The sequence below is a fragment of the Sorghum bicolor genome, chromosome 6, assembly GCF_000003195.3.
Source record: "Sorghum bicolor cultivar BTx623 chromosome 6, Sorghum_bicolor_NCBIv3, whole genome shotgun sequence".
Classification (NCBI taxonomy): Eukaryota; Viridiplantae; Streptophyta; class Magnoliopsida; order Poales; family Poaceae; genus Sorghum; species Sorghum bicolor.
In genome coordinates this window covers 3,825,804-3,840,936 of record NC_012875.2, presented here as the reverse complement: position 1 = coordinate 3,840,936, position 15,133 = coordinate 3,825,804, and the positions used below count along the sequence as shown (strand labels likewise).

Genomic DNA, 15,133 nt, shown 5'->3' with positions numbered 1-15,133 from the left:
GTTGTTTGACGCTCTAAGCATTCCCAAGTGTTCAAGCGCCTGGGCTTGGATACGTGTCTAGCACCGAAGGTGACTGGGAGGGCATCATGTTATCGATCCATGGTTTGTCCCCACCTCAAGACACTACTATCTTTTGTGTTGGAGTATGGAAGAGATTGTTATGGTATAATTGTTTGGTTCTACTTCTAGTGATACATAACAGTGAGGTTTTCCCCTTTAACAAATGTTACTACTGTCTCTTATAGAGATGTTGACACAGTTGACGAACTGTTAATGGCACTGAAATTGTCCACTCCACCAAGGAGCATGATATGCTAGTAAATTTAAATGCCCTATAGCATACTCGTGGAATCACGACAAAAGTGTATTGGAGTTGTACTTTTATACAATCTTTTATTTTTTATGATATTTCTAAATTCAAACTTAAACGGTTTTAGAGGAAATTTCCACTTGAATGTGTAATGATCATTCATAAACATGCACCAGTTCTGTTAAATTTTATCAAAAAAAAGGAAGGACGAAGAACAAACTCCAGGAGCAAAAAAGAAAAAAGAGAAGAAAAAACATCAACACTTGCTTTGCTCCCTCTCTTCTCCCCTTCGTCTAGGCGCCAGATCTGACACCCCTCCCACCCAAGCTTTGGCTTCGCTGCCGCGCCTCCCAGATCCCGATCTCCCCATGCCTCCTCACCTCCGCTGACCACACTGCGGCCGCCGACCGCCGCGATGGCGTCGCGCCCGCCGCTCCGCACCACCTCCGTCGCCTCCGTTTCCTCCTCCACCGACTCCCCCACCTCCACCGGCCCCCCCGGCGGCGTCCCGCAGTCCATCACCGCGCTCCTCAACAATCCGCTCCCCTCCGCCGCTGCCTCCTCCTACTCCTGGTTGCCCTGGCCGCCCCCCACCATCACGCTACCCGACGCGGCTCCACCGCCGCCGTCGCACCCCTGCGAGGTCACCCGCGCCGACTTCGCGCCCTACCTTGCCGCCGTCTCCGACCCCTTCGCGCGCTTTGCCGACATCCGCCTCCACGCCAGCGCCGAGCTTGCCGCCTCCTCTGACGCCGAGGGCGCCCCCGCGGCCTCCTCTGGCCTCGCCGCCTGCCTCCGCGAGGTGCCCGCGCTCTTCTTCAAGGAGGACTTCGCGCTCGAAGACGGGCCCACCTTCCAGGCCGCCTGCCCGCTCGACGACGACGCGCTGCAGGAGCGCCTCGGACAGCACCTCGACGTCGTTGAGGCCCACCTTGTGCGGGAGATAGCACTCCGGTCTGAGTCCTTCTACGAGGCTCAGGGTCGGCTGCGCGGGCTTGATGGGGAGATCGTCACGGCGGTAGGGAGGATCCGCGAGCTCAGGGAGGTGGTACGGGTTCTCACGGGGGACCTCGTCGGGGCAGCAAGGCAGGTGCAAGAGCTCAATGCTACCCGAGGCAACCTGGTGGCGCTGCAGCAGAAGCTCACTGTCATCCTCTATGTCAGCCAGGCGCTTACTGCACTCAAGTTGGTGAGTGCATTTACCAGGCAGCTTGTCTTTCCGTGCATCTTGCTTGTTGATCAGTCTAATGTAGTTGTCTGGAATACTTATTTATCACTATGCCATATATTCTCATGGGGTATGGGCTATTACAAACGTGAAAATATCAAATGTAGCCTGACATGGAACTACAATGTGGTATATTTGGAACTTGTTATATGAGAAAAACCTAGAGATGAAATGTTTTTTTTTTGTTGATGGACCATTGCAACACCTCCCAACTGAAATGGAAAGAACATTTCCACTCTTTGCTTATCTGTGGGCATCAGCTGTTAATGCTTATTGAAAGCCTATAATGGCTCTGTCCGGGGAGTTGATCTTGTGCATGTGCCTCATAACCCACGACTGCTCGAATTCTCAATACAGAGGGGCCTAAACATCACTGCTGCTTGCAATTGCATTGCGACCTTGGAACACTGTAAAATAGTGATGGACAAATGCATTCTTGGCCCCAGTGCAAACAATGATATTGTATCCTGCTAGCAAAACTGAACATCATTATTATCATCCATGCCAGTAAAATAACCAGTATGTGAATTTGAGATCTCATAGAGATTTTTTTTGGATCAGCAATCTGTGTTCGCTGCCTAAAACTGTTTGGACTTGGGCTGCAACAAGAAAAGTTGTTTCATCTAAATCTTGTACTTGTAATGTGATATACCTATTTCGTTTTCTTAGTTTTACTAGTTCCTTTTGCTCTGCTTTCATTTGTTAATCTTGTTCTACGTTTGCAGCTTGTTGCAGCAGCAGATTGTGCTGGTGCCCTCGATGTCATTGATGACTTGCAAAATTTGCTAGTAAGTTACCCAACTCGTTTACTATGATCTGATACAATGTACTGTTGACACATCAACAATTGAGGTTTTCCAATGAATCAAACTATTTAATTGCTTTAATTGCCATATGCCTACAAATACCCACAGCCACTATTTTAGAAACATGCAACGTATGTAACTTATACTATGACAATCCATAAACATTTGTTCTTGTCAATCAGGACACTGATGAACTTGCTGGGCTTTATTGCTTTCGGCATATCCGAGATCAGCTGGGAACATCACTAGATTCAGTGAACAGGTATTTTCTGATTAAATAACATAAATTTGAATACTCAACAGGATGCACAGTTTTAACATAGAAGCTAGAACTTTTAGGTCGAATGAGTATTTGCAGGCTACTCTAGACATGGAAACATAGGTGTGAGTTCTGACTGAAATGTTGGGAATTTTCTCTAGCTCCAGCTGACTTGTTTTAGAAAGGGCCAATACCCATTTTGTATTTTGTCCCAATGCGAAAAGAATGCATTCCATCCTGTTCCTTTCCTAGAACTGTGATTTATTTGGCTGAACTTTTATATGTTGGATTGTTAAATAGATTTAGCATTTTAGTATGTGCATCACATCTATGCTCTGCAATGTTGATTTATACACCTTTCTTTTAAGTTTTAAATAGAATAGATTTACCACAAATTTTGATGGGTTATTGTGGTCAGATATATCAAGTAAATTGGGTGACCGTATTGCTTGATACCAGCAAATCAATTATCTACTGGACCTTGTAATTCTAGAAAAATAAACTGTATTCTTGTTATTAATATAGGACCTTGAATCTCATTCTGTTTGGCCATTAGAAAAGTGATACTCTTCACTTGTACCTTCTATCATTAGTTAATCGCTGTTTAACTTGGTAATATTCATCCTTGTAGCATTCTTTCAGCAGAATTTGTGCATGCTGCTGTTCCTGATGGAAAAGCTGTAGATGCTATGATTTTATCAACTGTGAAAAGAAAGGCTTCCAGTCCATTGAATGGGACAGACCATGAGGTGTGTGCATTTAGAATATTTTGCAGTTGTATATAACTCTAAGTTGGTCTATGGCTGCCAGGTTTATTGGATTGAAGATGCACTGATGTCTTTAGTATATGATTGTATTTTAATATATTTGCTACTTGAAGTTGAGAATACTGGTGTATTTAATGATTCTGTCAGCATACTTGTTTTTGTTAAAATTTCTTTTGAGAACAACAGATTCATGACATAGCATGTTTTTTTTACCCTTTTTTTGAGAGGTTCGTTAAAAAGGGAAACTGGATTAACCAAAAGTTATTCTTTCTTTTCCTACTTACCTTGTAGTTTCTTAAAATGAACAGCTAACGTTTTGTCTTCAACATGTGTTAAGTAGAAGCAAATAAATTCATGTGGTATTACATGATTTGAGAATTTCATACTACATCATATATCATACACTATAACTACCATGGACATGTACAGGTATTTTTGATGTTGTCCAAATTTTCAATGAACTCCAAGTAATCACGTCTGTTAAAAATAACGATCTGTTATCACTTAACAATGCCTTAGATTATTGCTAACTTCTAATCTATCACACTATGGAACTAATAGATTTGCGCCCCCTTTTGTTCTTATGCTCTTTCAATGTATCTACCATTGTACTGCAGGGTAACGTAGACGAGGAGGAAAGTTTTATTCTCAGGGATCGACTCCTCCCCCTCATTATTTGCCTACTGAGAACGGTTAGTTCTACCATTGTCTTACATTCTAATTACCTTTTTGTTGTCAGCTGGGCGCCTGCGCCTGGGTGCACTTGCAGATGAGTCCTTGTCTAACATGTTTATTCATATGAGGAATCTCTTTGGCACCCTTTTTTTCTAAAAAAAATTACTCTGGTATACAGAATTCCTGTTCCTTGACATATGGATGACCGAGCATTTTGTGGACTTATTTTCTTGGAAAGGGTACACAAAAATATATGTTTGGAAGAATATCCAGTTTATGGCGAGGAAAATTGTTTGAGCTTTGTACAAGTTACACATTAAAAGAGTCGCGATTAGGTTTTAACTGCTCATTCCAGTCAAAAACCAATCTGCTGTTTTAGAAAAAAAAATATGAATCTGTAGAAACATATATAGAAACTAGAGTATTGAAAATGAATGAATGATAATTTGACGAGACACTCTTTTCATTACTGATAGTCTGTTGATTTTGATATTTTATTATTGGGTTAGAGATTCAGATGGAGGCTTGATCTGAACAAAGTGAGTGACTGAATGTTCATACACATGCATTTTGGTGGTTTCTAGGGCCATAGCATAATATTTTAGGTTTAACACAATCTGGCATCAACATTTGGACCTGTTTATATCATTCCCATAGTTTGCCATAACTCTTTCTGACAATTGTGGCAAGTCCATTCTTGTGGTGGACAATACACCTGTCACAACCAAGGCAAACTTTTGTATGGAAACGATTCAGTGACAAATAGAACCCAGTGATGAAAAACTCTAGCATGCCAGAAGTATCGATGCGAATCAAACAATTACCACAGCTGGTTGGATTTTCTTGCCTAAAGTTTAACAAACTACGGTGATGAACAAAGCATGCTTGATTTTATGTGTAACTTGTAACTTTGTAAAATGAGAGATTTAATTCATTCATGTAATAGTCTGTCATCTCAAAAGTTATTTGGACAGAAAGTGAAGCTGCCTCTTTAAAATTCATGTCCTACTTTACATCACTGATGTAATTAGCCGAAACTAGTTAGTGTGGTACACATAAGCGAACGTGATGTTTAACGGTTATAACATCTACATGTAACTGCAGTTTGAATTATTAAAGGCTATGCAACTGAACAGTTAAGTTCAGGTTGTACCATATAAATTGTTTTACATGAGACTGTATATTGCTAAAAGTTTAGTATCAAGGCCACTAATACCGCTATACTTAGGTGTGTTTGGTTTTGGGATAAGAGGGGCAGGATGGATCCATCCCAGTTTTTTTTGGGATGGGATGGTTCCATCTCTGCGTTTGATGAGGGGATGGGGATGTCCGTGTTGGCGTGTTTTGCGTTTGGTACGAGGGATGAGGAGGGTAGTAGGACCATTTGATATCCGTTAGACAATCCGTTAGGTGGGCCTCAGATGTCATCCTCGTGGACCTTCTTTGTTCCCCAACCGTCATCCCGACTTCCTGATCGGCTGCCACTTCTGCTTGCCGTCCATGGCTTTGGCGCTGGCCGCCTCTGACATGACGCCATCGACTCCTCCCGAGCACGCCTGTACATCGATGTGGCCATCCCCAACACGATGCCATTACCACCGCCTGGTGCGTCCGCTATCCCTGGGCCTGGCCCAGCTCTCGCCCGGTGTGTCCATTGCTATTGCACCCACATGGACGTGGCTGCCACCGGCTCATCTATCACCAGTGCTGGTCCTCGCCCAGCGGCCTCCTCCCCTGCGCGTTTGCACATTGCCGCCCTCACCAAGGTGGCCACGCCTCTGCTTGGCAACGCCCACACTTGCACAGGCGCTGCCAGCCGTGGCTGTGGCCATCCAGGGCTGGAGGCCCAACCCTGATGCCCCTACCGGCGAGTGGAAGAGAGAAGTGATAAGCCGGGGGGGGGGGGGGGTTGTGTCTTGGAGGGACAAGCGCGTCCTCTCTTTTGAACGAACAGGAGTATCCTTGAATCTAGAGGAATATTCCTCTTCGGGACGAGTGTCCCAAGCTGTATCCCACTTCATCCCTGTCCCACCCTAGAACCAAACAGTACCTTAATATTTATGTATGTGGAAGCAATAATGATATGGTGATTTGTTTTTAAAATTTCAGGACAAACTTCCTGCAGTTCTTAGAATTTACCGGGATACACTTATAACTGTTATGAAAGCTTCAATCAAAGCCACAGTAGCAGAATTACTCCCAGTTTTAACCGCCAGACCAATAGATTCTGATTCAGTAACTGGAGACAGAGCTACCGATGCTGACGGTATTATTTGCACCCAGTCACTTTCTCTTTTCTGTTTTTTCCATTTTTTATGTTAACCTTCCTTTGCCTTTTGACCTTTTAACATGTACTGCAGCTGGAGGCCAGTCCTTAGCAAATAAGTTGCGGAGTCTTTCATCTGAAGGATTTGTTCAACTTTTATCCGCCATTTTTAGGATAGTACAGGTAAATTAGCTCTTAATAAGAATTCAATTTTCCTATTTGGGGCAAAGCTCCTGGGCAAAATTTGAGGCTTACTTGGTTCCGCTAAACAATCTTTATGTTGGACTCTATCTATAGCCTATGTCCTGATTGTGTAATTTGTTTTCATGACACGTGACTTTTTATTAAATGGGTGCACATCAAATACAAACTCCCTACTAGGTACCATATGTTAGTAAACAAACCCCCAAAAAATAATGGCTTTAACATCTTTATGATTTCAGGTACATTTACAGCAAGCAGCTGAAGTGAAAAGAATAGTTGAGTGGATCATGGGAAACCTTGATGGGACTTTAAGTGGTGATTCTAGTAATTCTACATTACAACATGGTGGTTCAGTTATTTCTGATACCCAAGAGAATGACTCTTCACGGGGCTCTAATACTATTACACGGAGTACTTCCAAGATCCCATTTGTCCAAGGAAAAACAAATGATTTTTCCATTATAAATTCAATAAAGAATGTTCGGTAAGTTAAGCTGCAACTTGCCCTCTATTGTCTATCCATGTGAAGATGCAAATTAAGTTCATTTCTGATGTCACAGTATGTCCGTGATAAGTTATCATAACAGATTAGCACATTGAATAACCCAAGCTTTTGTTTGCTGTGTATCTGAATTATTTATATCAGTACCATACAAAAAGAAGATGCATGACTGTTTGCATTTGATGCAGGGCCGATGTCTTGAGAGAAAACACTGAAGCAGTTTTCGCGGCTTGTGATGCTGCCCATGGACGATGGGCTAAGCTATTAGGTGTTCGTGCTGCTTTACATCCCAGGTTAAGGCTTCAAGAATTCTTGATCATCTACAACATAACAGAAGAATTTATAGCTGCTACAGAAAAGGTTACGTCTCTTCGTGTTTGAAATAAATACACAAAATCAGCCACATTAATTGCATATAAGCAAGTTATAATGTTATCTTAGCCTCTTATTCTTGTAGATTGGAGGCAGGTTGGGTTACAACATTCGTGGAATCCTACAGCAACAATCAAAGCAATTTGTTGATTATCAGCATAATGTTCGGGTCAGTAAAACAATGTTGCAGTTCTATCGTTGAAGTCCTATTATTCAAAATTTCACCTATTTGACTAGAAACATCCAAAATAATTATTGACCATCGTTATTGAAAGCACCCAACTTTCCCTCCTTAGTTATGGATTAATTGGTTGTCCATCAAGCTGAATACAATACAGATGCTCAATTCGATTATAACTTAGTACCTTTTTTTTTTTTACATTCGCAGTAGTTGATCTTTACTGTGAAATCCTCCATTCCAAACTATAAGTCGTTCTAACTTTTATAGGTACATAGCTTTTGTTATGCATCTAGATATACACTATGTCTAGATACTAGCTTTTATTATGTATCTAGAAAAGCCAGAACGACTTATAATTTGCAAAGGGAGTATTTTTTAGATCAAAATGGTGGTGGAATAATATATTTTAATTAATGAAGTTCATCTTCTCTGGCTACTCAAATTATGCGAGTTTTGGACTATCCAAGGCGCTTGATAGATAAGACTAGCTAAACTAAATTGTGTTTCCCCTATTTTTTCAAACTACAAACTTTCATTTTTTTTGAAGATGACAAAAATCAAAGCAGTTCTTGACCAAGAGACATGGGTTGCTGTGGATGTTCCTGAAGAGTTTCAAGCAATCGTTCTTTCACTTTCATCCACTTATTCTTCTGTTAATGGCATGGAGATGCCTAGCCCTGATGATAACCTAAAGTTCAGTGATCATCGGCCTACAAGTCAAGAACTGACATATTCAGCTGAAAATAATGCTGATAATGGCAAAGTAACATCGACTGGTGAAAGCAAGGTTGAATCCACTTCTCAGACTGAGAACAATGTTGCTGGGAATCTGAAGTCCACCTTGCAAACGATTGTACATGGAGGTGTTGGCTATCATATGGTAAACTGGTTAGTCATCTATAGTTACCTTTCAATAATTTGATATTCGGTCTCTACTTATGAACTTTGCACTGCTGAAATGAAATGTGTTCAGTAGCCATCAATCTGTAAATTTAGTTGAAATAAATGGTAGTATTTGATACAGCAATATGTCTTTTATTGATTTGTTCTTGTTATTTTTAGAGTTCACTGTTCTAAGTTATTGCGTTAATATAAAGCACATTTTCTCTTTTTTGGAACCCATGCTTTTCTAACAATGCTTTATTGGTTTTGCAGTGGTTTGATACTGTTGAAGATGTTATCCGAATACGTTGACATCAGTAAATGTTTACCATCACTATCTTTGGAGGTGGTCCAACGTGTTGTGGAAATATTAAAGCTTTTCAACACTAGGACTTGCCAACTTGTTCTCGGTGCAGGAGCCATGCAGGTACATCAGCATGCCATTTCAGTTATTAACAATGCCTCTTTATTTCATTGGCAACTGTATGCAAATGTTTAATGTGATTTTCACTTGATGTGAGTAATGTTTGTCTGCATTTTTTAACAACCTGTGCATGCACTGAACCACATGCATCACTGCATGGAACAACTATTTGCAAAATAAGCTGTTACTATATGGACACTATTTTAATCATTTTTTATTTGTTTGTCAGAACAGTCAATACTTCAGTGCATGTGCCTAAGGCTTTGATCAACCTCAAGAGCTTATTTGATTTAGAAGCTCAGTTTTCTTCCTTGCAATAGTTCTAATTTATTGACATTTTTTTCTGTTTTGCTTCTCAGGTGTCTGGACTTAAATCAATTACGTCTAAGCATTTAGCTTTGGCGAGTCAAATCATTAGTTTTATACATTCTTTAATTCCAGGTAAACAGTTGTTTTAATCTTCTGCAAATTACTATTTCTTACATTCTTGAAGTGCTTCAGGTTGCTTAGCTACTGGAAGTTCTAAAGACCATATTTCATACAAGTCTACAGCCTGACCAATTAAAATTTTAGCATATTATGTCCAAACTGTAAATTACCCCATGAGCTTGTCATGATTTGCTTTCGCTGCACCGAATTGCTGGTCCTAGGAACATGCATTATATTGGTTTGCTCTTTTTGGACCCTCCCATAAAATTTTGAAATACTAAGTCTGTCTCACAATATCCATACTCAATAGCTACAATACACACAGACCGAAGGAGAACTAAGTCTCATACAAAACTGAGAAATGACAACGCATGCTCATAGCTTCATATTAATCACATGGTACAATTGCTTAGTCTCTTCCATATTAAAGAGTTGAAACACTGTAATAACTAGTACTAGCTACAATCTTGTGTACAAAAGTGTTGGCATACCAACTCGAGTGATGGGATATATATTGCGAAATGCAGTCATTGTATGATATATTTGCTTTCCAGTGTTTCTAAGTTTTTCTTGACACTGCAGATATCAGGCGAGTCCTTTTCCTGAAAATACCTGAAGCACGCAAACAGCTGTTAATGTCTGAGCTGGATAGAGTAGCTCAGGTGCATTTCTAATTTTTATATTGGCATTTATGAGTTACGGTGACTCACGAGTCCTGAGTGCAACTATCCTTTCTTGTCCTTTCATGAATGCAATTTCATAGAAGTTTTTTTAATGAAATAACAGGACTACAAGGTCCATCGAGATGAAATTCACAGCAAACTCGTCCAGATAATGAGAGAGAGGTTGCTTGCAAATCTTAGAAAATTACCCCAAATTGTGGAAGGCTGGAATGGCCCAGAAGATAATGATGTGCAGCCAAGTCCATTTGCTAAAGCTGTTACAAAGGTACTAATGTTACCTAATTATCAATGGGAATTTATCTTGTTTTGGTTTAGTTACAAATTCCTATCTGTGATTATTTGAAGTTATGATAAATAGTTTTTAAATGTCATTTATTTGTTACTTGGTTACGAAGTTGCAGTCTTTGGTCTCTTTAACAATATCAAGATCATCGTTATCATCATTTATCCCTCAGAACTCGAGCAAGGATATGTTTTCATAAGTATAGGTGTTTACTTTCTTGAGTTAATTGTTCTGAGATTTGTATGCAAATAATTTGCAGGAAGTTACATATTTGCATCGCATCCTTTCTCAAACATTGCTTGAGGTTGACGTGCAAATAATATTCAGGTAAAAATTTTTCACTTCTAACCACTTCTTTCCTTTGGTATGTACATCTGCAAACCTATTGTATCTTTGGAATCATTAGGCCATATTTTTCCCCCTTTTTGAGAATTTGGGGACTTTCAGCTATGAGTGACTCACTTCTGCAGAATAAATATGCCTTGGAAAAACACTTAACCTTACTATGATTAAAATATCAAAATTCTTATACACGAGAACACAAACTGTAAGATATCACCGTTTTTTCACTTGTTTTACCATCTCCCCTAATTAATTGTGCTATATTTTCCATCCATTTGGAGAATTGCAAGATTCTCAGGTAGAAATATCTCAAGCATGTAATGACATGCATGTAGTCGATCAGCTTCCTCATGATACCCAGAACATGGTTCAGAAAATTATTTAAAGCAAATATCACAATAGTAATACATGACAAACCAATTTATAAGGTATTGCTTCCCTCTCTCTCTATATTCCCTAATTTTGTTACTATAAAAATCAGTGTCTGTAGATTCAGTCGTATTTATGCTGCATTGTAATTAATTGGCTGGAAGTTAATCCATCTTTTCCTTTACTTTTTGATGTACATATGTAAAAAAATTTTATTGTAAGTTGTCTCCAGACTGCTGATTTATTTTTACTCTTGTGCAACAGGCAAGTGGTTCAAATATTCCATTCACATATTACAGAAGCATTTTCAAAATTGGAAGTTAGTACTCCTCAGGCAAAGAATAGGTATGCTGCTTAATCTATGCATTCCTTTTACCAAGGAAAACCAAAGGGATTAAGACTCTGTTGCATTCTCATTTTCTTAGAACATCTTTTTTTTTTCTTGCATCTTTTTTAACCATGTTGTGTTTTTTGTGACCCAGATTATGCCGAGATGTTCAGCATATTCTTGCATGCATCCGGAAGTTACCAGCTGAGAACTTCAGTTCAGAAACTATTCCAAATTATGGTCTTCTTGATGAATTCTTGGCTGAGAACTTCGGGACAAAAGTTGGTGAATGATTGACTGTACATTAGGAACTGACTCATGTCTACAAATGTTCAATGGTGGAAAATATGTTAAATGGGAAGCGCTCCAAGATGGTGCCGTTTTCGGCGTGAATTCTGTGCAGGTACTGCTTTGGTTATTTCTTCTGATTGTTGCCTTCTTTCTTCATAGGCAATTTTAGGGTTTTGCTTGTCACTGATGTTAATACCTGCATTTATGTACAATGCATTCTGATTGTCTATTTCATTGCTATAACAAATAGAGCAATTTGTTGCACACCGCTTCATATATCTATGGGGTTGTTGGTTGTTGAATGAGTCCAATTGTGCATTCAGGTTTAGATATTAGTTATTATTGAAATGGATAAGTTTCTGAAAAATGGGCCATCAGATGAGCTACTAGTAGTTAATTTGTACAGTACTTGTGTTGAGTTAACATGGATAATTGGATAGTAATGGTCTGATGAATGTTCAGATGCACATGGAACTTAGTAGTGGTTGAGTAGCAATACAAAAACACAAGTACCTCCTTCATTTGTCATGTTTCATGGTGGAAGCTTAAATAGGAAGCACTGGTAGAGTGGTAGATAAAGTGATTATGATCTATCCCAACTAAAAGCTGGTTCCACTTTCCTCTACTGCTTCCTAGCTGGCTGCCTGTCGAGCCTAGCACCTAGCGGTTTTAAAAACACTGGTTCCAAGCAAAACAAATTCTGAACTTGGCAAATTCTTCGATGCAGGTATTGCTGTGCAGGGTAGTGAAAACAATCAGCTCCTCTGATGTCAACAAAGTAACATGCTGATCCTTGCACTTCCCAATATGAAATTTTGGCTCCACAGCTTTGCCATTTCAGGCCATATTTTTTGTTTTGTTTTGTTTTGTTTCAATAGTAATTTTATTCCCGTTTGGGAAGCTGATATCGGTTAGATGCTGGTATAGAGGAAACCTGAGTTTTGGCAGCACGACCTATTCTTTGCATGGTGCTTCATGCTGTTAGGTCCATTGTATCGAATATGCTGTCCAGATGGCAGCCCATGTATTTTATCCCTGTAATATTTGTAATTATTCTTCCTGGTGCGAAAATAATCAGTTGTTAAATGCTAGTATAGGCAGAACTTCAAGCTACGTCTATATATATCTAATACTCCCTTGGTTCCAAATTATAAGTTCATCTGGCTTTTCTAGATACATAGCTATCTACCTAGATGCATACTAAAAGCTACTCCGTATTTATCTCTATCTGCAAGGCAGAATGTCATGTAATTTTGAATAGAGGGAGTATTAAACAAAAGGATCATGTCTGTTTATCTTGCATTTTCATCTCTTCTTTCATCCATCTGCAGCACTCCTTTTCTCGAGAAGCAAAACCCTTCGTTGGCGTCTGTGCGTGTCACGACTTCACATTATTATTATTCTTCGTGTGAAAATAATCATTTGTTAGACGATAGTCTAGTAACTTTAAGCTATACCTACATATATCTTACATTAAAAGGAGAATTTCTGACTTCGGTTTGCTGTCACATTTGTCTATTTATCACTCACTCTGACATCTCTTCTTTCATTCCTCTGGCTCTTTGAGAAGCAAAACTTTTGTTGGTGTCATAGAGCTTTGGTTATTGCTCAATCAAATGCGAGGTTTTTTCTTTATCTCCTATACAAGTTAAAATACCCCTCAAATTCCTTCGACCTCCCAATTCTCTAGGATTGAGATTAACTAAACAGGCTCATGTGGTGGATTTTGCATGCCATGACTTGGCTAGGGGGAGGGAGAGGAGGTGAGTCAATCTCTTGTCATTGTTGCAAATATGATTAAAATTTTTGTTACACCTAGGTAAGCCTGGGCAAATTACCCGATACCCATTACTCGTACCCAAATTATCCGCACCCGAATCCAAATTACCCGAACCCGAGGTACCCAATTCTAAATTCGGATAGCGATTTTGATTACCCGAAATTAGTTTGGATAATTTGGGTAATATCCCCCCGCTATCCGAATTACTCAAACATTTGTTTATGTCTTTGTATTTATCATGTGTTGTTAGTTAAATATTAGAATTTATCAATTTATTAGAACATAATTCTCTTTATTTGAACAAGTGATAGTAATATATTATTCTCTACAAAATGCTATTGAAAGTCTATACAAATTGTTGCTAAAATTATATATAAATTGCTATGAGTGTGTTCAAGTTGGGCTTGTTTGGATGCCTGCTTGGCCCATTAGCCAGGGCTTGTGCTCGCACAGTGGATGAGTTCGCTCACCTTCTCTGTATCCCATTCGCTCCACCCGCATCCCGTCGCTCGAGCTCGTCGGAGCCACCCGCATCCCGCCACTCTCCCCCACCGCTCGAGCTCAACGCCTCCACCCATGGGTGAGGTTGGTGACGCTGCTCGAGGACCTAAAGGTGCGGGTGAAAGGTCCTAATATGGCTAGAGGGGAGGGGGTGAATAGCCTATTTAAAAATTCCACAAACTCACTAGAGCAAGAGGTTAGTAAATAACAAAGCGAAGCTTTTTGCTCTAGCTCTAAAAGAGGTGTTTGCAAGCCACCTATCCAACAATTCTAGTTGCTACAATCACTAAGCACACAAGAATTAAGTCTCTACAAGTTACACTAGAGAACTATGCTACACAAGGCAAAGTAAGCAACTAAACTAATTACACTAGTTTGCGTTAAGTAAAGATAGGATGAGATATTTATATCGCTGTGTAGGGGATGAACCAATCACCAATATAAACAATCACCAATATAAACAATCAAGCACCGGGAGAATGCCAATCAAACACAATTGAGACACCAATTTTTCTCCCGAGGTTCACGTGCTTGCCGACACGCTACGTCCCGTTGTGTCGACCAACACTTGGTGGTTCGGTGGCTAAGAGGTGTTGCACGAACCTCGTCCTCACTAGGACACCACAAGAACCTACCCACAAGTGAGGTAACTCAATGACACGAGCACTTTACTAGAGTTACCTTTCGGCTCTCCGCCGGGGAAGGTACAAGACCCCTCACAATCACCGGGAGATGGCCACGAACAATCACCAACTCGTGCCAAAGCTCTTCCGTTGCTCCAAGCCGTCTATGTGGCGGCAACCACCAAGAGTAACAAGAAAACCGCAGCTAGAACGATCCCCAAGTGCCACTAGATGCAATCACTCAAGCAAATGCACTTGGAATCATTCCTAATCTCACAAAGATGTTTAATCTATGAAGGAGATGAGTGGGGGTGTTTGCTTAGGCTCACAAGGATGTCAAGTATGCTAGAATGCCAAGAGAGTGAGCCCCATGCCGGCCAACAACTATTTATAAGCCCCTCAAACAAATAGAGCTGTTGGCTCTTTCACTGGACAAAACTCGGGCTCACCGGACGCTCTTAAAGGGGCACCGGACGCTCAACACTTGCGTCCGGTGCTCCAAAGCCAGCCACGTGTCAGAGTCTAACGGTAACCTGCAGAGCACCAGACGCTGAGCAAGTTGCCACCGGACGCGTCCGGTGCACACCGAACTAAAACTCAGGGAGGTCTGCAAAACGCGCAGGTCACC

At 40.4% G+C, this 15,133-nt stretch overlaps 1 protein-coding gene across 1 annotated transcript; it reads left to right on the top strand.

The window, feature by feature from the left end:
• LOC8083422 (vacuolar protein sorting-associated protein 54, chloroplastic) lies at window positions 590-12,749 on the top strand. The gene is made up of 19 exons (XM_002447456.2): window positions 590-1,499; window positions 2,264-2,326; window positions 2,527-2,606; window positions 3,235-3,352; window positions 3,988-4,062; window positions 6,155-6,311; window positions 6,406-6,494; window positions 6,755-6,999; window positions 7,206-7,377; window positions 7,475-7,558; window positions 8,118-8,458; window positions 8,726-8,879; window positions 9,236-9,317; window positions 9,888-9,967; window positions 10,092-10,253; window positions 10,531-10,598; window positions 11,247-11,327; window positions 11,465-11,713; window positions 12,329-12,749. Exons 1-18 carry the CDS (start codon window positions 726-728, stop codon window positions 11,601-11,603), a joined length of 2,964 nt encoding a protein of 987 aa, XP_002447501.1. The 5' UTR covers window positions 590-725; the 3' UTR covers window positions 11,604-11,713; window positions 12,329-12,749.